At 40.6% G+C, this 25,287-nt stretch overlaps 1 protein-coding gene across 3 annotated transcripts; it reads left to right on the forward strand.

Annotated features, from left to right (window-relative positions):
* Window positions 1–224: 224 nt before the first annotated feature.
* On the forward strand, window positions 225–24,081 carry PDILT (protein disulfide isomerase like, testis expressed). 3 transcript variants are annotated; one of them, XM_017813334.1, is made up of 11 exons: window positions 225–541; window positions 7,717–7,923; window positions 10,782–10,915; window positions 13,073–13,210; window positions 13,932–14,042; window positions 14,946–15,104; window positions 16,070–16,267; window positions 17,278–17,398; window positions 18,806–18,987; window positions 22,675–22,764; window positions 23,895–24,081. In XM_017813334.1, the coding sequence occupies exons 1-11, from the start codon at window positions 343–345 to the stop codon at window positions 23,961–23,963; spliced, it is 1,608 nt and encodes a 535-aa protein (XP_017668823.1). In that variant the 5' UTR covers window positions 225–342; the 3' UTR covers window positions 23,964–24,081. The 3 variants fall into 3 exon arrangements, with proteins under 3 accessions (XP_017668823.1, XP_017668824.1, XP_017668825.1); XM_017813335.1 differs by having other exon boundaries at window positions 14,979–15,104; XM_017813336.1 differs by lacking the exon at window positions 14,946–15,104.
* The last annotated feature ends 1,206 nt before the right edge of the window (window positions 24,082–25,287 follow it).

The raw sequence follows: 25,287 nt of genomic DNA on the forward strand, positions 1-25,287 counted from the left end.
AACACCAGGGTGTCTAATTACAGAAGTGCACTGGCTGCAAGCATTTCCTCCTGTGCTCTCTCTCTCTCACCCTCTCCCCAGGGTTTTGTTACAGAAACGCTAAACCCAACTTTCCCACAGATACTTTTTCCCCCCAAACATTGCTCAAGATCGAGAAGTAGGTAACTGTCTTAACCTTGTTGTGGAAAGGGGCAGTTGGCTCCACTGGTGGTAGACTCCTCTATCAACCTTATCAACCTCTTGGTTTGGCTAATACAGCCACAGCCACATGAGCAGCAAAACCTGCTGCTTAGTGCTCCTTTGTTTCTTTCTTTCTCAGTATCTGGATAAAGGCAGGACACGATGAAGACACATCTGCTTTTCCCTCTTCTATTGCTATTTCTTACAGGCTTCCTGGCAGCAGACACCATAAGCCCAAATGAAGCAAAGCTAAAGAAAGACAAGCTCCCCAAAATAAAAAAGGAGAACAGTGTCCTTTTGCTGAAAAAGAGCAACTTTGACAGAGCATTGAAGGAAACCGAGTACCTCCTGGTGAAGTTCTGTGAGTATCAATTTGCACTGTCTCTTACCCTGGTGGCTCTGCAGAGCATGACTGATGCTGGGGCACTCAAGTACTCTTGTTTTACCATTGCTTTGTCCCCCAGAAGTCCTTGTTTGTTTTGTTTTTCTCCATGTATCTATTTCTGATCATAACTGCAGTAATTTATTCCTTTTGGGGTGGTTAAATACCAGTCTGCTACATAAGACAGTGCTGAGTTTGCATTCTTCACTTCCACTGCCTAATTTTGCAAGTATGTGTCTCACAGCAGTAATGGGTGAAACATTAGGAAAAAAAATAAAACCAAACAAAAAATAATCAGCAACGCTTTTCTCCCTCTTACATTTTCATCAGCACTTTGAATGAGGTTTTTTTGGATGGCAGCTCCTCTGGGAGTGCTTGGGCTTCAAGGAACATCCTTTTAAAACATTTTGGTGTTTGTAATGTGGCCTATTTCCCTGGAATTAGCACTTGATCAAGTGGAAGTAGGTTTGTGATCCTTCTATCGGGTTCATGTTCATTCCTCACAGGGAGAAAAGTAGTGGGGGCTTTTGAGTAACTAACTTTGTTATAGGGTCTGGCCATCAGGTACCTCACAAAAGCAAAAGCCAAAAGGTGTATTCTGGATGTAGTCTAGGTCAGTCTAAAATGAAAACACTTGTATTTTTCCAAAAACAAAACCTAAAATACACTGAAATTAAACATATATTTGGATCATACCAAACATTCACTAATCCTAAAACAGTGTTATAACACTTTAAATATTTTTAAGCTTTCAGAATAATCACATTAGAAAATTACTTAAAACATAATGTTTAGAACTTTTAAACACTCTTGAAAGTGTTGAAATTTAGGAAGATTTTATTTACTAATTATGGATGTTCTAAAGCTATTTGCCAAATTCACACTACAGTTGTGAACTGTTTTATCTCTCTGAAGATGCATCATTTTGGTGAAAAAATAATTTATCAGAAAAACCTTAGTAATTCTCTAATCTTAGCTTGGTAAGAGCTGATTTTATGTACAGAATATAAATGTCCAGGTCAGAGAAGAGTTTGTAGCCAAACCTTCTTAGTACTGGCACAGATTATCAACAAGGAGATATTGCAACACACTTCAGGATTGCAACCTAATACGAATGGAAAGCAGACATGTGAAGAGACTCATAGAGGGACAGAAGTTGAAGAAAGAATTGTTCTGAATACAGTAGCCCAAGACTTGGGCACTCAAAGGATGGGGAGATCCAAATCAGGCTTTCTTCTCCCTACTTCAGAGGTCTTGGACCTCTCCAATATCCCATCACTCTCACAACTGGCTTCTTCAGAAGGGAAGGACAAACACATTCCCCATTCCATTCCCCACTCTGTCTTCCAAAAAACATCAGAGGTGAAACGCTGCTCCACAACCACACCTTGCTCCAGTGATCCTCATGCCTTTCTGGTTTGGACTAAAGGCCGAGATATCTGAAGGGCTTATTGAAAACTCATGGATTGCCTTTCCCCCACAAAACATAAAGGCATCTGCAATCCCTGTAAAGAATTATGAAATCAGTCACGAGAGTGATGAGCTCCACAGCCCAGTACCTGGAAATCACTGGCCTCATCCTCTCTAGCTCCCTTTGGAGACATGCCAGTAAACAGCCTCTGGAGAGTGAAAAACTATCCTGCAGTGAGGCAATGCCCCAGGATGTTGGAAACCCGACTCCACAGCACTGAACAAGATGATTCATTTGCTGTAATCATTTCATTGCCACAACACAAAGAGACTAAAGATGAGACACGCATGTGCACCTGCACAGAGAAGCCATAAAGCCCTAATATTTTATGTCCTACTCCCTAAAACAGGCTATCTGAATAAACAATCTGTGTGAACTATTCAGGAAACTTAGATAATGTGAGAAAAGGCAATATTGCCCAGATCACACAGGAAATCTGTGGGGCTGTCAGGAACTAGCTTCAGAAATCCAGAATGAATGCAAGACCTGAGATCTTTCTGTTCTTGACTCACTCTCAATCACAGAGACAGTCAGAGAATGGGAAGGAATCCATCCCAGGCTTCCCAGAAGGTGGGATTTTTTCTAGTGCTGTACCAACACAGGGAAAAATTTGAGCTCCAAACTTTGGTTTAACACTCTCTCTTAGACCTGTCGATTGTGAGAAAACCCCAATGCTTTCCCTGTGGCATAAGCTTATTTACTTACCAGTCCCACAACATTTATCAGGTGAGGCCTGTTTTGATGTCTTCTGCCCAGCGACCCCCAAATCCTCCTAAAGCCCGTCAGTTCCACCCTCACAGCGTCCCAGGTCTGCCTTCCTTCAGGCAAGATTTACTATAAATACACTCTGACTTTGTGCCAAGCAGTGTACGGGTACCCTCTGGAGCTGGGCAAAGTGCACAGGGCATGTACCCAGCGTGAACACAAAGTATTGATCCAGAAACCCAGCACTCTTCTGCCCTCATCCCAACTGTGCTGTGGAACAAGACGTGTCTGAAAACCATGCAAGCATCACACAGGAATGTGCAAGCCCTGCTGCCTGCCCAGCTGAGTTATGTGCCCTGCCTGTGCCAGGAGCACATAATCTCAGTGCTCAGTTGAAAGTAGTTCTTCTGCTGTGGCATCTCCTAATCCACGTTAAACTGACCCAAATTTCATACAAATGCCTTTTGGCACAGGGAGTACAGGGCACTTGTCACCAGCAGAAGGTAGATCAGTGATGCCTCCATGGGAGAATTTCACTGTTTACATTATACATTGGCTGAATAGGAGTCCCTGTGTTGGCTTTTACTGCAGAAACAAACACAAAAAAGATCCCAAGCACTGTAACAAATAGGCTTATCAGAGGGAGAATAAACTTTTTACACTCATAAACACGAACACTAGAAGCACTGCTTTCAGAGCACATGCTAACACCACTTCCTCCCACCTATCAGAAGAATTCAGGAAAAGGCACAGCTCCCACTGAATGCTTGATTCCACAGATCTCTGAGAATGCCTGCTCCTGTCCTTCCCAGTGAAAAATTGTCAGTTCCTGGATAAACATGTGGTTAACCTAAGGACAAGCACAAAAATGGTGCAGACCTTGTCCAGCTGCTTTGTGTACTAAGCCCACTCTCATTTATGGAAAAGTAATGTTTACCTTTTCTGGCAGAACATTTGTACATCCAGTGAGGCACCGGGTCACCCATAGGATTCCTGCAACCTATGATTGACCATTATGCTGAGATAATGACATTTAATAGGCAAGATAAGGGTTACTCTTAAAGATAAATATCTCCTTTTAAAGACAAAAAGGCTGAAGGTGATGTTATTTAAAAAAACCACCAAGAAATTGCTGCCTGTGTATGGATATACTAGTTCATAAAAAGGGAGATTTCTAGAAGGCAGGGTGGGGCATGACTGATCTTAAATCAATTATACAGCTCAGATGATCCGCTCGCTTATAAAGCCAACATCCAAAGCATACTCACTCCTGTGATATGAAATGATTTCAGCATTCAGGTGTGGTCTTCTCACCACAGGAGGTGAATGCAAACAGTTCAAACCCACACAGAATAGTTATTTCTTACAACTAAGCTTCCCACAGGAACATAGTGCAGTGTGAAAGACAGTGGAATGTGGATGCCTCATTCCACTTCATGCCTCATTCTGACTTCCTCAGAAATCTGTGTCGGTCTTTAAGGAGTAAATCTTCTGAAAAGAGTCACTTTAATTGTTTGCAAACTATGCATATAAAAATACCCAGGACAGTGGAAACACACGTGTGGACAGATAAAGAGTCACTAGATGATGTTCTAGTTGCCTGCTGCAAACTTACTGACTACCATGGGTTCCTCATGTAGGTGTCCTCCTTTGAATAAGGATCCAAACTTAAAATAATCCTTGATGTTTGCATAGCAAAAGATCTCAAATGAACTGCAAACATCAGTTAAAAAGTAGAGGTCAGCACAGACCATGGCTTTATCTCACTGTAGAACAAAATGGGAGAATTCAAGGTCATACAAGAAAGTTTGCAACTGCAGCAAGATTAACACCCTTCCACTCTGATCTGTTAAACATGAATCTATTCTTCGTCTCAAGAGTCTTCTACAGAGAAAATTATATATCTGTAACACAACAGAAAAAAGCAGCCTACAGGGAAGATGACAAATGGGACTGCTAAAATGATTTTGTGACCATGTCGGAAACTAACAGGTAGGAAATCAGTATCCAGCATGACAACAGGCACAATCACAATAACTGCAGCAACCCCTAAACCACGAAAACAGACAGCAGATTAAGATTGGAGGCCATCAGCAATTAGCTAAAGGAAAAGAACTCATCGTGCTTCCATGTATACTGACTTCAAGAATGCTTTATGGTCATTAAACACATCCATGTATCAGCAAAAATTTCAATCCACAGTTCAATATATTTTAGCTCAGTAAGCTGCACTATGAAAAAGAACCAGCAGCTTACTCAGGTTATTGATGTACTCAAGAGGAAGAGTCTCTCAAAATACAAGGCTTCTGGTTCTCTTACCACTTTTAATTTTCCAACCCTTAATTTATCCTTGTTTTTATTTACAACACAACTAAAACTACAGATAATGAAGACACTCTCCTACTGTGATACAATGCTGTTCCTGAGCTGATGGCCTTTGAAGAGCCTCTACCTTCTGGCAGCTGTGGCACAGCACCCTGGTTTACACAGGTGTCCTAACACCCACGAATGCCTTCCCCAGTGACCTTGTCACCAACTCTGTTGCCTCTCATCTGTGTCTGTTCTTGTACTCTGCTGATGCTCAGCTCTCCTTAAGTTTGCAGCCTGTGATGCCATGTTAACCTCAGCAGCTGCTTCCTCATCCCAATACCTGACGTGATCAGTGTCAGTAAAAATCTAAACCAGAGGAAGCGAAACAAAACTCAAGAAAAGGCTCCAAAGAAAAGGAGTGATGATTTGCTGCAACACTCAAGCGACTTGAAAAATAAAACACCTGGGAGGCAAACAGAGAATGAGTGGAATGAAAAGGAATTGATGGAAAGCTGAAGAGGAGTTTAATCACTCAGGAAAGCAGGGGAAAGGTGCACGATGGATGTTTCCACGTGGTTTCTGGGTAGCCAAGGAAACAGTTTTTATCTGTCTGATGAAGAAGCCTGTTCACTCACTGAACTTCTGTCTCGCAGTTTTCGGGTTAATGGTACTTGAATTTCTCCTGGTCTCTGACTGCAGTGATTACTTTTTACATGATGGAGTCATGCACTTTTCCCAGCTCCAGCCTAGAGCTGATAACTCTACCAACTCTCATTATCTAAACATGCTACTTGCGTTACTAGTTACCTGTAACTCTGACTACTCAAGTCATTCAATGATAGGAGATCATTCTTAAAATATCTGTTTGGAATTGAAATATTTAAGAGAAAAATGGATCTTAAAACCCCCCTGACAATCTACATCAATGTCTCACGTGCATAAAGCTTAATATTTCCTGTATATTTGTGAAGCTTCAGCTTCTGTGTCTGGACTTCAACAACAATTTCTTCTACCCCTTCTCATTTCACTGTGCAAAAAGCACTTAAGTTTCCAAGTTCCCATCTGTGGTAAAAGGAGCTGTGCAACATTAGGTTATTAGGAAAAAATCGCTATACTGAAATTGCCTCTGGTGTAAAACATTGGCTTGGAATTAACTAGAAGGTGCTGGATCCTGATTTTCTCTGTGGTTTCCTGATCCTCATTCCAGCTGCACTCTGTCCAGATCCGGACACCCTTCCTCCTGGAAAGCCCAGTAAGTGCTCTGGGCTAGCCCTACCACCTGCAATCACTGTTTATCAGCACATTTAAACTCCATAGCAAAATGTCCCAGGACATAGCACATTACAATCTTATGGGGGAAAAGGTTCATAAGACCATTTTTATAAATTGGAAAAAGGAAGTTAAGGTTAGGATGAAATTTCTTTGACAAATCATAAATTTATTTGATGAAATAATAATGTTGCAGGCAATTAGAACATAGTTTGTTTTGGACTGTTGTTTTAAAGCTCATTTACTTTAGAGAAGCACCTTCTTTTCATCACCACAGTATCTGAGTGTCCCCTGAACAGGCACTAAGTTTTGTCCTACTAAAAAGCTTTGGCAGGTGAGCAGCTGGAGCAGCTGTTCCAGTCCATTTACTTTTTTGTTATAACTACACTGGGCAATGTCTTCAACAGGTAGGCTGTAGGGAAGTGCATCTGTAGTTTTGTGAAAGAATAAAAGACAGATGCTTTGTTAGATTTATGCTTTCGTGCATTTGTGTGTGCGATTGTGCAAGTATGTGTCTGATCGTGTGTGTACACAAACACACTCATATAGGCACAAAAGAGTAAACACAAATGTACGAAATCAAGATTAACTGGATGTTTTTCATCTGTTCGCAAAGCACATTGAAGAAACTAAACATTTGCTGTGCAGAATCTAAAGAAAAAAGTTTTGCTCTTTAAAATAAAAAAAATTTAACAAGACAGGGTATCTCAATTTTAATAAATTTTTTTTTTTCAACTGAAGTTGCAAAACTGTAAAGCTTCAGGCCTTCACCTCTTACTTAACTTTAAATACAGATATGTGACTTGTTTCCTTCTCTTGTCCTTTTTTCATGTTTATATAACTTACAGCTCCAGATCCCAGACTAAGATGGCCCTTCTCCTTCCCCCAAACACTTAGCTGCCACGTGAGCTAGAGAAGGGCTGGCACAGAGCACAGCAGGCAGAAATACATTGCCAGTCTCTAAAAGACTCTGTTCCTCTCCTCGTATCTTATCTGGAAAACTAATTTCTGCATTACAAAGGTTTGCCTCATGAAGTGCTTACAAAAACAGGATCTTATCAAAGAGTGTTAATGTGAGTGATATCTAACTCTATCTTTGACCTCCCTTTAACTCATACCCAGCACAGTCAGTCAAATTACTTCTTAATTCCTTGTCATATCTTCCCAACAGAAGACTACTGAAATGTTAGTAGTTGTTCACCACGGCTGGTCAAAGGACATGCAGAGTGGTGAACAACCAGCATTAATATAAAGAAGTAAATATAATCTCTCATTTATTTCTGAGTCGTATTTCTGCATTATTCAACTCCTCCAGCTACTACTTGACACAACAACCTCCACTAGAAAGCTTCACCCTGTGGCTTATGTAACCCACTTGCTTTTGATTGGCCTTTTCCAGATGTTTCTTTATCTCAGTCATCTCAGAATTTCTCTGAAGAATTTGCTGAGGCTGCACGACAGCTTAAAAAAGAAGCTCCAAGAATCCAGTTCGGCAAAATTGATGTGACACACCAACCTGATTTGAGAAAAGAATTTAATATTCAAGCATTTCCTACTGTGAAACTTTTTGTGAATGGCAGCAGGGAAGATCCAATAGACTGCAAAGGTAAACTGTCTTATACACTGATAAGATAATGATATGTGATGACAGGATGTACCTCTCTATTATGCTGTTGAGAAGAAAAACATAGATGTTCAGATAAAGAATACGCAAGGTAGCAAACTGGGTTTTACAATTACCTTTGTACCAGTACAAGAACTTGAATCTGAATTTATCTTCCAAGTGCATAAGTGAATATGCTTCTCTGTGTTATGTTCATACAGCCAAATTAATTGCTGGTGTTATTACACTGAACAGAGAATCACCTCAACAAGACAACTTACTCCCATATACTACAATAAACATTAATGAGCTATGCCAAACAAGAATTTGGTCCCAAACTGCTCCATTTACCCCTCTGGTCCACTACAATTCCCATGGGTAGTGTGCCTACAGGAACAGGCTGGAGCAACACTGTGCATCTATCAATGAATTGTGAATTCACTAGGTTCCCTGATATACAGGTATGCTTCCTAAGCTAAGGAAAATAATTTTGCAATTTAGCCATCAGAGGGAGCTCATTCGTGGCTCAGAAAAAATGTGGAATAACTTGAAGTCTTTTGGAGAAAGTTACTAAGCAAAGACAAGGACAGACTTGAGCAATCCCAGCAATCCAGGCCTTATTAGAGGTTTTTGTTCACTTATGGTATATACAAGAAAGTTTGGGCTTTTTCCTAAAATGATGAACTTTTACAGAGATGATAAAAATTGCATGACTTGGGCAAGAATTTCTTAGTGTACACTGAGTGCATACAGGTGAATCACAAGTTTAATACAACTAACAAAAGAAAGGAACCTAAAGTTTGCCTCCCGAGTCTGTACACAACCAAGTGCTGAGATATCTTTAACTGCTGAGCCCCCTGTGGCTGCTGCTGAAAGCTGATCTTCAGTATTTTTAGTAACTTGCTCCTCCTTGCTATTGAATTTCTTACCAAGTTCCCACCACCTAGACTTGTGCAAACAGCAGCTTCTGCACAAATGCCACTGAAAGCGTGATGTGCCATACTGAACTTTTATTAGAGGTGCTGATATCTGAAAGCAAAAGCCCCTGCCTTCAGTCTCCGATTAAATCTATAGCATTGAGAAGAAAACCTCTTTTAAGCTGGTAAAGCTGACACATTTTCTCGTGTGAACCAGTGAGTACAGAGTATCTTAACAACGCACACAGAGCCACCGTTCAGCAGAGCTGCTCTTTCAGACACACTTCCCATCAAGATGCAAGAATTAGGAAATTGTCTTCTGCTCTGTGTTTTGTACACCAACTGTTCAGAGCACATGTGCCACCAAATAATGACTTAAATTACATTTTGTTAACTGGTGAATGCTTATGTGCAACAATGAGTAAAACCTCACCTACCATGTATGACTCTCAAACCACCGAGCATTGACAACTGGAAATGTGCAGTGACCACCCAGTGACTCCTCATGTAGAACTTTGTGCATGCTTCATACCACAAAAAACCCTGCAGAGTTTGCTTAAATCAATAAATTAATTCAAACATTTTATGGAAGATGGAATTTTTGAATTGCTGCCCTGGCAATGGACAGAACATGAAAGCCAAATTCTAGGCTTTATAAAATCGTCACTTACAACTGCCAGGCCAGAATTTGGCCGGTGAAAACAAGCTACATAGGCTGTTTAAAGCAACCCAATAGAAAAATTAACCACATAGAAAATATGCTAAGGGGCTGTAGCACTGATATAAGCTGCAAAATCTCAATGCTGGATTTAGACAGCAGAAGTCAAGCACTATATGACCACTAGATATTGCTCTGTGCTTTGCTCTGCAGCCTGTACACTCCAGAGCAGATGTCTGCCTGCTTAACCTTAAAAAAGCCTGTATTTTAAACTAGTTGCAGTATTGCCTGCTGTAAAATTAAGGACAGTAAAATGGTCTGACTCTATTTTGATCTTGTCATACTGCTAAGTCCAGTACCAGGACTTCCATCTTTGATAATCCACTTGTTCTGTACATCTTGACTCTAGCACTTCACAGCATACAGGCTTTTTCTTTCTCATGTATGATTTTCATTAACCCTTTGTTGGACTCTTGCTCTGGTCCAACAAGGCTGTCTGTCACAACAGACAGAGTTAAAAGGGCTACTTTACAGCTGAGATTTTAATCACCTGAGCCTCAATCTGTTGCTTCAATTCCTCTGTAAAGATGATAGCTTGAAAACATATTTTTTAAAGATACCCAAGATTCTAAAACTCCTGAAATCTCGAAGAGAACTTACCAAAGAAACAGACGAGATGGAACAATCCAGAATTAAAGAACAACTTCAACACTTGCTTTTTTTCTTGTGTCTAAACTGAAGTGATGCTACAGCTCCACAGAGGAATTTTAACAATCTCTGTGCCTATCAGATCCCTCCTGCAGCACCAGAGGAACAGTTTTGACACCTAATTTAATTGAACAAACAGTTCAATAAAATCTGCAATTGGTTTGAAGTAATTTTGGATTAAGCCTCAGGTCGATAGCGCTTTGTAGCTTACTGTGATTTTGGGACATATGAAATCTTGCAGGACAGGTTTTCTACTTGTCTGAATTTCCTCATCTCTATTCTCCATATGTGATTAAGAATTTAACTGGATTTGCAACTATTTGCAGGGGTCCCAGAAAACACAGTACTGATCCACCATTGATCTTCCAGAGTCAGCAATAGTTTAAATGATGACTAGACCCTGGGGTTGAATTTAGATGTCCCAAGCCCACTCTGAATCAGCTTTGACCTCAGTCTTAAGGAGTCCAAGTCCATTTGTATTCAGCAACCCCCTGTACCTACACTGCCGCTATCCTGATTGCACAGAAATTTCTGTTGTTCATTTTGGTGGTCATTTTAACTTTCTTTTCCTTCCACAGGAGTCAGACAAGCCTCAGCCTTTATTACATGGGTGAAAAGAAGAACAGGACCCAGCACTGTTTTAATCAACTCTACTGCTCAGGCTGAAGCCCTCATAAAAGCTGATGATTTGGCAGTGATCGGCTTCTTTAGGGTAATTCACTGGAAAGCTTAAAAGGCTGGTTTCTGTTCCAACTTTGGGATATACTGCTTGCTCTCACCACCAAATCCCACACATCCAAAAGACCTAGAATTCACCTGAAAAACTCAGGCCCTCAGTTTTCTAGACATTTTAAAAAAAAAATTAATTGTTTCTATCTACTCTTTCACACTTCTAGACAAGCATCCCAAGCAGAGATAAGAAAACCTCACACCACAACACATTTCCTTAATCAGTACCCAGGCACAGAGACCCTGAGAACAGATTCTGAGAGCATGATGCTACAGCAATGTTTGCACAGCCCTGGCTGGTCACAGCAGTCTTTCCTGTATCCTCAGAGAAAGGGCTTCTGCCAAACCATCCCATATTTGGTGGGTCTTGGGAAGAGGGCAGAACTATTGAACTTCATTCTTTGGTTCACAGAGACTTAACCCATTGCTGGTGTGAGTTGCACTGCTACTGGAGTCTGCAAATGCAAAAAGTTTTAATTGCTGCCCAGAGTTGCTACCTATCACTGCATTTCTGTTCAAACACAGTGTAAAATCATAGACATGATTAGCTGGAGGCTGTTCTGGTGAAGGAATGTTTCCCTTATTGCTAAAGTCCATTAAAAAAAAAAAAAAGGCAGTAGATATTATCTAATATACTGAAGTGCTTTTTCTTCATCTTTCCAGCTGATGAAAATCAGTGAAAATCAGGGGTCAGAGCACAGTTCTATGAATATCATGCTAACTGTGGTTTTCAGCTCCTGTCAGCTGCCAAATCTTCATGGATAGGAAGTCATAAAATACTACCACTGTACATAATCCAACACATGTAGTCCTTTCTCAAGCAAATTCTGCCAATTCCCAGAGCAGAATAAGATTGTTAGAGTTTGGAGCTGAATGCTTGTGAACAATAGTCAATAGGCATGCTGTCAGAAGTCAGTAAAACAAGAATAGTTTTTCCCTGTTTTTTCAATTTTTAATATCTGAAACATTCAGCCAAGGATTTTCTCTATCTAAAGAGACTTTTATTCTGGTATCTCTCTGCCCAGTTGAAAGCACAGTGTCTGGACTCATACCTGAACTGATAATGTCCCAAATGTGCTGGCTATAGTAGATAGTCCAAGTTTAATGGATATGGAAAACAGGACTCATTAGCAAAATACCCCATAGTAAAAAAGCTGGTGAACACACCCAGCATAATAGGACAAACTGTGAAAGCGCTCGGAGTGCCCAGAATTTTTCTTTGCAGCAATCTGCTCACAGGCATTTAGGAAGGAAGGCAGCTTTTCTGTGCTGGGCCAGATTGAGAAGCCCTGGCTATCACAGTGATGCCAGAGTTCCCTGAACCACACTGATGGCAGATATTGCCTGCAGATGTGTTTGACAGGACACTGATTTCACTCGGGGGCTGAAATGACAATCGATGAGCATGAGCTAGGGCATGTCAGAATTCTAGTGGGTGGAAGCCAACAAAATAGTGTTCAAGCAAATAAAGAGCTGTATTTGGCCTTCTATTAGTCACAGATTGCTCACAGTTGTGAGTGCCAGGATGTGTTGGAAGGTCTCAGCATATAAATTACTATTCATCTAGCATGAAATAATTGTCTGATTAAATCAAATCTGGAAGTGCTGCTGCCTTTCATCATGCTTATTTACTATTAGTTTGAGGGTGGACAGCACAGTGACTATTTGACAGATGTAGAAGTAAAGGTCCTTGCCTTGAAGAGCACTCAGTCAAAGCCCCAAACACATCAGTCAGGTCCTCTTGCAAGCAGAGAGCCCTCCTCTCTAATCTATCACATCCTGCTGGCTGTGCAGGCACTGTGGAAGGGGAGCAGCTGGTGGCTCCATCCCTCCCCACTGGCAGAAGGGGAGTGCAGGGCAGGCAAGACATAGGGGACCACACACCATCCCTACTCACCCATGTCAGCCAACACTAGCTGGAAAGGTGAACACACTGGCCATGTCACAGCATTTCTATGATCTCCCCTGTGGTGAAGAACTCCCCTTGGAGCTAATCATGGCAAGCTATACCCACTTCACAATTATACTCTCCTCTCTACATCACAAGCCTTTAGGGGCCTGTCTCTCCTGTAGCTCTCACTCCCATGTGTCTTGGCAGGATGCAGGACACAGTCTTAATAAATACTCTTTCTTGGACTAGGAACTTCACAATGACAGTGTGGAAGTTTTCTATGAGATGGCAAGAGATGTGCCAGAGATGCCTTTTGGGATGACAGCCAGTGAGGACGTCTGTGCTGACTACAGCATCCAGAAGAACACTCTTGTTGTGTTTAAGAAGGTAGGAGTACAAAAGGTACAAAAGCCTAGCTGTGCTGTGGCAGTTTTGGGCTATGGAAAGGCAGTTTGGGAGTTTTTCAAGTTAAATAATTTTCTAGTTGAAATTCAAACAGCTTAACACAAAAAATAATGCATTTACAGACAGGAGAGACAAGTGGGTGGCAAAATGAGCAACCTTTGGACAACTGATATTTTCAATCTGGCTGCCTATATTCAGGTTTCTAATTTATGCTTAAGGATCTGGATGTAACAGCTTTACTTGCCAACCTGCATTTTAATCAACATGTGCTGCCAGGTTCAGTGAGATTTGCAGACATTCACCTCTTTTCCTATCTGTTGTTTTTAACTAAGAATCTTCTTTTCTTTCAGTCCACAATATAAGAAGTGGCCAACAGTAAAAACAAAACTACACAGAGTAATACCACTATTTATGCTAGGAAGTAGTCAGACCTAGAATTTCCTGAGAGAGTGTATGTCACAGATAGTGTGTATAGATGTAGAAAAGATTTTTCAGTATGTTAAGATTACTGAACAAATTAAAACTGTCAGCTGTACCTTGAATTTTAGCTATGATCTCATTCTGTAATCTAGCTGTGACAGTTATTTCACAAGTTACGGAATTTCAGGTGTTAAGGATCATAAAACTCTTACTTTTAAAGGCTGTCATTTTGCTGCTTAAGTTGATAAGGCCAACAACCTCACAAACTTCACTATTTGTCCAGGGAAAACCTGTGCATAATGAAGTGCTTGAAGATGGCAGACAGAACAAACTGGGTCTAACAAGGCTAATCAAAACCTTCACTTTGGATTTGGTCACTGAATATAATATTGAGGTATGTATTTCTCTGCATTAGCAAAAGCCACAGAAGAAAGACAGGAACCCACACAGAAAGAGACCTAGGGAGCTCTTCTGCTCCTTAGTGACTGAGAATTTTGTTTGTTTGTTTGAAAGGGCCAGCCCTAAACACATCCAGAAACACCAGCAGAACCCAACACACAGCTTTTGGTCTAACCCAGGCAAAATGATGCTCTCCTCTGGCAAGACATTGTTTCCTAGAGGAGAGGAGGAGTGGCTGGTTGAACAATGAACTCTGAGCATGCAAACACCTTCCTCCTGTGGAGCCAACACAAAGGCCTGGGCTGCCTCTGCAGCAGCTAAGTGGGGTGGGAAGTTGGAAGGTCCTGGCTCCAATCATTCCACTCCAATGCAGCAACCAGGTGCTCCGGCCAAGACAAGGACAAAAGAAATCAGCAATAATTGTTGCTAGTGCAGGTAGGGAGGGAAAGACATGGAAATACCTGCTTTCCTGGGGGACACCCCATTTCCTCTGATCATGGGGTGGCATGAGAAAAAGGGCAGCTCTGTGCAGGGAAGGAGACATAGGCTGCTGATGCCACCTAGAAGTGAAGGATGTGCCCAGCCAGGTCTGGCTCCTGCAGCTGGGCTCCCAGGGTAACACTGCCTTTTACTTTCAGCGTGTGTTATACAGGAGGGCAGGCTAGAAGATCACAGTCCCTTCTGACTGTAAAAATCTATGAATAATTATGAGGTTTTCCCTGGAACAGAAAAACACCAATCAGCAGCTGCTGATTCTTCTCACTTTATCTTCTTTAAAACAATGAAAAAAATCCAACGGTTGTGGAAATGATTGGGAATTGAGTCTTAAAAAGTAAAATTTGCAATAACAGAACTGAGTGATACACTGAGCCTCTGATTCACTGTTCTGCTTACAAAGAGTGGAACAGATGTTGAGCCTTTTGTTTCCCAGACATCTGTGAAGATTTTTGATGTCCCTGTTGAAAATCACATCCTGCTGTTCACCCCAACGAACTCGGAGACGTTCAGTGCGATTTATGAAAACTACAAGTCTGCTGCTGCGGAATTTAGAGGACAGGTTTGTAATGCTGAATCCAGCTCTGCAAATATGAATGCCAAAAGATCATGGAAAAACACTCACCAACATTATTAATGGTAAAAGTACTGCTGTCAGCTCATCTTCTAAGTCTACCAAACCACTTAAAAACAGTTTCAGTAACTATTATTTGAATTTGTTAAGGACAAGCTGAAAAATAAACTTTACTAGGACATGATTTTTTAAAATATAAAGTTCACACAAAGGAAGACTAATTCCAGCTGCTCCCAATTAACCTGTTCTGATTTTACAAATATGACTTTCCAGGAGCAGCTTCCAACCAAAGATAGTTTTAGCAAGGTTCTGGCAATTTCTGGCACTACCAGGAAATGCCATGAGGATCTCAGAGTATTGCCTGAACCAAGGGCTGGAACCAGCTACAAAATCTGAGAAATATTGTAAGGTATGTGCATAGCCTTGCTTGCAGCATGTGTTTGCATGTGTATGGACAGTTATAGGCAGTCATAATCACAAGAATTTCAGTTTTCCATTGTTAATCACTCTGGTGCTTTTCCTGCTCCAAGTACATGACACACTGAAGAATTGTACTAAAGTCATCTTGTACTAAAATATCACATATTGGTAAAGACATATGGTTACAGATGTTTCAGCTCTTCTGTCCTGTTAAGATTTATGAGGAAGAGCAATAAGCACTCTGAGGAGTAATTTAGAAGTGTTGCTAAAAGACGTGATAGCAAACCACTGTGAGAGGACAGAGGGAAAAACTCCATTACTTTTGGCTGCTTTAGCAGTTGTTATTAACTGAGGATGAAGGTATGATAAAGTCCATAGAGCTGCTGGTTTCTGGTCTGAGACCAAAAATTGTTCTACACAATTCCTTGCATTTAAGGTTAGATCCTCCTGCACTGCCAAGCTCCATTTCTCTAAAATAGCTAATGCAAACCTGGAAGAATCAACCAGATGCATGACTCTCTCTTTACTATCAGATACTGTTTGTTTTGGTGGATACTAATGAAGGAAGGAATGGACGAATTTTTGAGTATTTTCGCATCAGGGACATTGATGTTCCTGCCGTGAGAATCCTGAATCTGACAAGTGATGCAAAGTACAAAATGCCTGCAGACGAGGTGACTGTGGAGAACCTTAGAGAATTTTGCCAGAGCTACCTCAATGGAAAAGCAAAGGTATGTCCATTACTAATAAGACACCTCTCTACTACAACAGCTAAAACACTAACAAATTTGCAAGGCACCCCTTTTTAAGTTAGAACAGTGTCCTGTTCTGATCATCAGTCTGTTAATCTACTGTCACCCTAATGCATTCATCTACAGTTGTTGACAGAGCATTCCTCTGTATTTAACAACTGAGGTGGATTACAAAGTTTTCCAGTCCTTCAATGTAAAAACTGGATGGAATAATTTCTGACTCAATAATTTAGTTGATGTCAACTGTTGCATTTTAGTGGTTTAAAAACTTCTGATGTCTCAATCTTCCCAATACTATAACGGAGATATTTCACTCCCTTAGTTGGGATAGATGCAAACAATGATTGTGACAAATGTTGAGGTTACAGGAAAGTCCAGTAAACAGAGAATTGACAGTTTCAGAGTGGAGTAGGATTTGGTATTTGTTTTAAGCTAGTTTAGCAGAGTGAACTTTCCCAGGGGGATCATTCCCAATGGTAAATAGAGCATTTGTTGTCATAATGAGGCATCATCACACTCATGTCAAAAATACATTAAAACGTTTTGCTTATTCAGTGCTCTTCAGGCTCATTTATAGGGAGAAAAGATGGTCAGTCTGACAGCAGGCAGAATTTAAGAAATTTGAGTAGTAGATCCTGATTTCAGTGTTGGAGGGGGGCAGAAATACAGAAGAGACATAATGTCACCTTATCCCCATCAAGATCCGCTTGAGTGGCACAGTCCCACCAGGGACTCTACTATAGTAGAGTCTGTATTCAAGAGAGGGATGATTAATTCTGACTAATAACTGTGTGAGACCCCAGCTCCTGCTGAAGGGAGAGGAGGTAGTACCACGTGGAGGCTGGCTGGGATATAAAGATATAAAATAATTATCACGTAGTAACAGTGCACATTAGGTAATGTTCCACCATTCTCACATTAACTTGAGCTGGAGTACAGTTTCTCAATGGTCCCTGGATTTTCACAGCAATGTTTCTGTTTCTGCTTAGGTACATCTCTCTAGTGAAGAAATTCCAGAAGACTGGGACAAGATGCCTATCAAAGTGCTTGTTGGGAAGAATTTCAACAGTATCGTCTTCAATAAGAGCAGGACTGTGTTTGTTATGTTTTGTAAGTGTTATTGTTGAATTCAGATTTTAAGCTGCTTTAACATGATCAATTGGAAGGAAAAAATGAAAGCTCATGCTCATATACCAAGCTAACATGCTTATATACCAAACTAATTTTTGGACTTTACAGAAGCTGAGCTCAATGAATCTTTGTTGCTTGTGGAAAGCACTGAAGAAAAATTTGTGTCATATCTATGGTAACGCTGTGATACCTTTGCTGACTTAGTGTTGCACTGAGCAGTGCTGGATCCCTTCAGCAAATATTTGTCAGGGCCATATCAAATCTCAGTGTTGAAAGACAACATGACACTAGAGCATCATGTTGTACAATGGAACATTACAGCGTGTTGTACAGCATGAGTCAGGCTGTCTTCCAAGGGCAGAGGGAGAATTAAGTGAAATGGTCTGGTTATAATGCTCTAGGATTAAATCCCAGAGGAATTGTGGTTTAGCAAATCTTAGCTCCTTTTATCCTCCTCTGTCTGCAAGGGAAGTGGCTTTCCTACATTACTCTTTCCAGCAAGAAGCCACTGCCCTATCCTTGTACCAGCCAGCACGGATTAGTTTGTGCCTTGGTTACTTCAGTAAAGCAAACATGCAGCATTAAGAGAAATAGAGATGACTAGCTGTAGTGCCCCAAATTCCAGAGGCTCACGAAGGCAGTACATTCCTGCCACCCTCCTTGTTGGCTGCGGCCATTTCACTCACACAAGTAATTTTTACATTTCAGTGTCATGAACAAGCTGAATGATCTAAGCAGGAATTGAACCAAGTCCTCTGGAAATGAAAGGCTGGTAAATGGGAGGTACTCTACTCAGCAAAGTGCCCCAGAAATTTTAATTCTGTATAAACTGAGTATGAGCATTCTTCTCCTGACTGAAGGACTGCAACTGTGTTTTATGCTGTTTCAGGGGATTCTGGGTTTTCAGCAGTTTGCCTTTCTGCTAACCTGCATCAGTGCAGTGCTCAGAGTCAAAACAGCACCATACCTCAAACTCCTCCTTTTAGTGTAAATATAGCATGCTTTATGAACACAGTTAATTTTAGTCTTCAGGAAGTATTTTGTGCCTCAGACAAATATTTCATCATAGGAATGATGCAAGACTTACCTGGGTGGCATTGGTTACCTGGCACACCTCTCCAGCAAAATTGTCCAAGTGTTGCATTTATAGTCACAAAAGGCTAAAGAGAGCCAAAGCAGCACTGCTATCAGAAATGCATTAGTGAATAACTAGTTATCACTACATAAAAACCTGAAAGTCATGAAGGGTGAATGGTTTCAAGCAGAGACTGACCACAACTGAAATCCCAAACCCTGTTAACTTGAAGAGCTAAACAGGTCCCAGCGATCGCACCAGCACATGCTCTCCTGTCAGACTGTATCCTACCTTTGTTTTTTAATTTGCAGATGCCCCTTGGTCCCATGACTGCAGAAAACTCCTGCCAATCTGGGATAAGCTAGGAGAGCAGTACAACAGTCGTGAAGACGTAATCATTGCAAAGATAGATGTCACAGCAAATGACATCCTGTCTGTTGGATTAGCTCGATATCCATTCTTCACACTCTTCCCTGCTGGATCAGATTACCAGGTGAGAAGCTGTCACAGAAGAGTGTGGAGACACAGCTGCACACCAAGGGAGAGGGGGCGTGTTTGCACGTGCACATGTGTCACAGTGAGAAAGGACTCCTTTAAGTAAGAAACCTTTGGTCCTCATCTACTCAGCACTGGTTTTTGAGCAGAAGACATTGCTGTCAAAAACCTGAATTAGAGGAGAAAACCTTCTATTGTCTCCTTCTGTGTATGAGGCTGTGGCAAGAGCCCACATATAATTTACTGACTTGGACTACAAGTCATTACAGCCTCACATTCTGCTGTTTAACAGCCTCCAATCTTCTTCTTGGGTTCTAGCAACAATCTGAGTGAATTTACAGATACCTCCTGATGACTGCAGTGCCTTTTTACTTCAAACCATGACAGGAGATGTACTGTCGCAAAACTACCTATGCTAGTTGTTTCCAGAGCAGGTATGACCACAGTCTCTAAAATGCTGGTACTGCTCTTGTTATAGCCTCTACATTTTCACAAAACTCAAGTCCCAAAACTTTCTTCTATACACTCATGCCAGTAATTTTACACAGCCTCAACTGGGAATAAATATTTTTTGTCAAGACCAATGATTTTTGCACTATGCAAATATGAATCAGCTATGTTACAAAATAATCAGAAAATGCTGCTAAAAGAGATGGCAAGGAAAAATACTAAATAGCTTCATTTTCCATCTATATAGATTATCTAATTAAAAAGAAAATATTTCTGAAGAAAAAAATCAAGATACTGCTATAATTAAGATATTACTAAGCTATTCATTTTTCTTCTTAGTACTAAACTTAAATTAAATTCTCAGACATTTGCCCATGTCCTCATTTAATCTTTGAAGGAGAGATTTTCCTCTCAGATGTGCACGCACATCTTCTAATGAATTGAACTGCAGTCCTGCACACTCTCACTGGGTTTAGTCTTCATGCAGAAAAGCAGAAACCCATTAAATGCTCATAAGAAATGTCAGTTTGCAAAAAAACCCAAAACAAACAAACAAAAAACCAATAAAGACTTCCATTAACTATTAAGGGACTGCTTCATACTTAAAAATACCCTGAAATGAAAGAGTATTTGAAATCTCAATTTCATCCTCGTGCACCATGTTTTTACACTAGTTCCCTCAAATGCAGAGATTTTGACTTGTACTTGACCAGCAGTGCAGGTGTCCTGTACATGTCTGCAGTCTTGTGTTCTGACCTTCTTTCTTATGGCACAGTTGGCCACAGACATCTTTTCTCACTACAGATGACCATAAATGGTCTGAGACACAACTGAGCTGATAATACACAGTCACTTCAACATATTTATTTCCTGCCCAGCCAGCATTTACACTAGGAATTCTCCCACATGTCCTTCTCTGGAAGTTAATGAAAATCAAAGCACAGGATACAAATGTCAAGGCTCTGAGTATCTCCCCCGTTTTTCACCGTATAGGCACTGCCCCAAAATTACAAACCCTACTCCCTTATTCTGGTCAAGAAAAGAGCAATAGGAGGGGTTTGGAGCTGAAGAGAAACTGGTATGTTCAGAATGAAGAATAAGAGGAACAGGAAATATATGGAGTCCAACAATAACAGTGTCTCTTCTAGCCTTCAGTATCTTGTTAGATTTAGAAGCACAAACACATGAGCTTTCCAATGATCTCTACTGATCCTTCCCACTGTTTAAGGACTAAGAATGAATTGAACACTAGCACAGAAGTAGGACCTCTAAAGATGAAATAACTATGAAAAGACTGTAGAAAGCACACCAAAATGCATGTAAAGAAGTCTAAACCTGCTTCTGATAAAGCAAGGGAAATGTGGCTAACATAACACAAAACAAAGCTGTTTCCTAGAACTCAGTTATTGCGTTCACCACAGACACCCTCACACCTCGTTAAAGGCACAGCCAGAGGCAGAACACGTTGTGCAGTCCCTTCCAAGCACTCTCACCTGATGAGATCATATCAGATACCCCCCTCCTCCAAACAGAAGTATCTGCCAGGTCTGCAGGCTATGAACTGTCTTCTTTCCATGGACTGCCACTCCTTTGTCTGTTTAAGAACAGATTCAGCTTTTCATGGAGTTGAAGACAAGTCACTCTCTTCCTTTCAGTGTATGCAAAACCCGATGAGTGACAATATTTTTAAATCAGGAACCACTTCAACTTAACTGGAGTTAAATGGAGCTGGATGAGCCTAGAGACCTAGATCTACAGCTAGGTGTTTAAGCATGTGTCCAGTTTTCCAAAGCACCAACTAAGTTTCCAAGGAACAGTTATAGCCAGAGCTGAAGGAATTACAATTAATCTGATGATTTATATTGAGGAGGGAGGTGACCAGGCATCATCTGAGCTCCATCTGTGAAGCTGATGAGCAACTCATCCACTGCATTATCCACTCAAAATTTAAGAGAAAAACATGCAGCCTTTCAGATGGATTTAAGATGATTCTATTTGTTTCCATGGGTTGAGAAAAATAACATTTATATACTCTTATCCCCTGATTACTCTAATGAGAAGTGTTGACACCTATCTTCAGTAACCAGTGCAGGAATCAGCTTCTTCTCTGGATTTACAGGTCTTCAGGCCCTGAGAAATAGCTGTTCCAGCCATCATCAGAGTCAATAAAAATCAAGACTCATCTGAGAATATTAATTGCCTCTGGAGAAATAAAGTAATTTTTCTCAACTGAAGCTTGCAAACATATAAAAGTAGTTTAAAAGCCGACACACTTTTTATTACAAGAGAATACCTTACTGATTTGGAATAAAAAACTTTTAGTATACTAGAAGTGTACACTTCTAGTGAATTCACCAAAGACTGGAGGTGTTTTGTTTACAGACCTTTGAACTCAAGTAAGGTAAAAACATGACTAGTGTAAAGTAACACAAGATTATTCGTCTCAGTGGGAGTAAGTGAGCTTAACCCACAGGATAACAGGCATCTAAATAATAGGCCTATTTCTAAATACACTCAGGTAACAGCAGACAATTCCCAATGTCACGTACATGAGCTTTTACAACTTTTTTTTAGAAGACTTGTGCAAAACCCTTTTATACTTCCAGAGAGCAAAGGTTTGGTGGGGCGGCATCTTTAAAACACAACATAGTGCCTAGACTCACTCAGAGAATTTTAAAGCTCTAAACTGAAACTTCTTCTTTCATTAAACTTCCTCAGGAGAAAGTCCTCAGTAAATCCCCAACTTAAGGTGAAGGATAAGAAAATTGATGTCACTGCTCATCTTCATCCTGTTCTTTCAAGCTGTGCAACACTTGGTACTTCTGGACTGTCTATTTCAAAACTATTTCAGAATTTGAATTTCCATCAAAATCTTTAGAAAAGATGGCTGGACACTGAGAAGAATTCTCTTCAAAATATCTTGCCAGTATTTATTGTTAAGCACAAAGAACCCCACTAATGTCAGCAGTTGGCAGAATCCCAACTGAAACTATACAATAATAGTTATATTTTTTATACAAATCCTTTTCTTCTCAGGGATGTAATCTACTTCTTCTCTACACTTGAGTTTCAGATGACGTCGGAACCTGCTGTGCCTCTGCCCTCACTTTCTAAACTGAGCACGAAAGTCTAGAATTTGGTCAGTCTAAAGAACTGAAATGCTCCAGCTGATTTTGCTGTTATTTCTGGAATTTTACGTACAGAGTTAAATACTTAACCTTAAAATTCTTTTCAGGAGGTGGCCTATGCTGGGGACTATACACTGGAGGCATTTTCTGAATTCTTAGAAGAACGAAGCAAGACAAAAGCAGAACCAGGAGAGAAGGTAGGCATTTGACCCAGACACTGATCTGCTGTGTGATCCAAGGCACTTTCACACCTCGTGTGGGCATACCTGAGCTGGCCATAGCACAGCCACACTCCTGGGCCATTGTCATGTCAATACTTAGGTGGTTCTTACCAGCTCGTAGCTGGTTTCAAGCTGACTAGCTTGGCATGACCACAGCAGTTGCAGTCATACACACAGCCTGGCAGGCACACACCCCCTCACATCCTTGTTTCCATCACACAGAAACCTTTTCTCCCACTGCTCCTGTTATCGCTGAGTCACTACATCAACACTCTGGCAGTAAGTACTGCATGGCAGAAAGGAGCCTGTACCCTGAGAGGTGTAAGAAACACTTGCTCACAATTTTAGCCGGAAAAAAAAGCCCTAGCTAAGTAAGATTCAGCTGCAGCCGGAGTGGTTCAAATATCCATTGCCCACCTCATTCTGTTACATTCATTGCAGTTTCTCTTCATGAAACAAGGACTAACTGAGAGCAGATGATGTCTGGTTATGATAATCTGGTTATGATAATTGTCTGGTTCCTTGACCCTTTCTTCTCCACTGTAAATCAGACCAGATAAGTGCTTGCTGTCCCAGATCAGCCTGTTATTTAATCACAGGCACTCCACTGCAAAAAGACACACTTTAAGTGAGTGATGTGAACAATCTCCACACAGACAGCTACAGGCAACAGAAAAACCCTGACATGTAGATGGAGACACTGTCCATCCACTATAAGAACCCTGGGCCTATTCTACCCAGACATGAAGTGGATCCACAGGATGCCAATATTACTAATGTTCTTTTCAACTAGTAGGGAAGCTGTCTGTGGTTGAAGAAATAGTTTTAAGTTTTCAGACTTATCTCCACCAGAGGCTTTGGTTTGCTCATGCATTCACTGCTCGAATATAAACCAGCGAAAAGGTTTGAAAACCTGAAAAGCACATTTTAGCAACAGCTGCTCTACTTCTGACCTCATTAATAAGACCTCAAGCTGCTTGCTTGAAAAGATGAAAACCTGTGCTTCAACCAATCTTAAAAATTTTTTTGAAGAGAATTACTAGAGCAATTGTCTTTGTGAATATTAGTAATAAGCAGCTTTTCTCTTGCATTTTATTTTTTAAAAGGATCCTTTGGGAGGAATCAAAGAGGATCACAGCCAAAAAGAGACTGTAATAACAGAGAAAGAACTTTAGTAGTGCAGAGAAAGAGAAAAATTCTGAGGATTGTGGGGAATCATTCCTGGAAGGAGCTCACTGGAAGAATGAATCATCTCAAGTGAACGCAGAGCTGAATTAAAAAATAAAAATAAAGAATTCAATATCAATGGCTCATTATGTGTGACTTCTCTTCTGAATCAGATTTAACTCCTAGTTTTACAGGGATTGGTTGTCGTGGGTTCTTAAAATAAATGCCTCTATTATCAGTAAAACTGCCCTCATTTAGAAAGGTGTATGTGCCATGGAAAATCAAGATATAAAACCATTCTTTCTGAACAAGATCTGCAACAGGATGACAACCAATTTGTCTCCAATTTACCCTAAGACAGCCCTATTGTTTTCAAGAGGGATTAACTGCTCCCACAAGGATGGGTCTAACACTGCAAAGAGCATTTTTACAGTGATCTTCGAAAGAAGTAATTGAACCTAGGGGCTGTGCCCAAAGGGGCAGCAAGGCACAGTTCATGATTTTTTTATTATCAAGCAGTAAAAAATGCAGAAATATATGAGATATAATTTAATTCCAGTAAGGAAAATACCATATCTGATACACAAAGACACAAGTATGACTCACATTTTACTTGCATGAGGTCCCTTAACTACCCCTCACATGTTATAAAAGTAAAACAGGTGAAAGTGCTGGAAAACACTAAATTCTTCCTGCAAGGACCAGATAAAGCAGAAATAATTCTGAAGATTTTAAACCTTTTCTTACACAATTATTAAAATTTCATTTCACAAACAGGTGCCCAAAGTCTTTGTTCCCAACTTGTTATTGCTAATAAGTTACTTTCTTAGATAAGCAGAGGAAAAAATGATGAAAACTTGGAAAAAGAAGGAATGCCTATTTGAATGGAAGAAGGCTTAACCACTGCAGTGAGAGAAACCATGGAGACCCCTTAACCCACCTGTCACACAAGTCAGCAAGAGAGGGACAATTTTAAGATACTGGACCTCTTACATTTTACAACTATTTGCTAGAAAGTGCAGTTCATGAATGATGGCTTGTTTGCTGCCCAGGTTGCAACATGTAATTAAATAAGCACATGCAGAGATTTAAACAACTTCTCTACTTCCCAGTTCTTGCAAATAAATAGGACTCAACATGCAACACTCCTCATGAGGCTGTCAGTTGTTCTTCACTGATGAGGACTTAACAAGAAGACACAGAATGTAAAACAGTTTATGTTGATTCCTCAGGGGCACAGTTTAATCTCTGCTGGGGTCAACATTCGTTGGGACTGCAATTAAATCCACATAATGGAAGAGTATTCTTGTGGAAGCACATTCAGTGCTAGAT

This window comes from Lepidothrix coronata, unplaced genomic scaffold (assembly GCF_001604755.1).
Source record: "Lepidothrix coronata isolate B3197 unplaced genomic scaffold, Lepidothrix_coronata-1.0 Scaffold41, whole genome shotgun sequence".
Taxonomy (NCBI): Eukaryota; Metazoa; Chordata; class Aves; order Passeriformes; family Pipridae; genus Lepidothrix; species Lepidothrix coronata.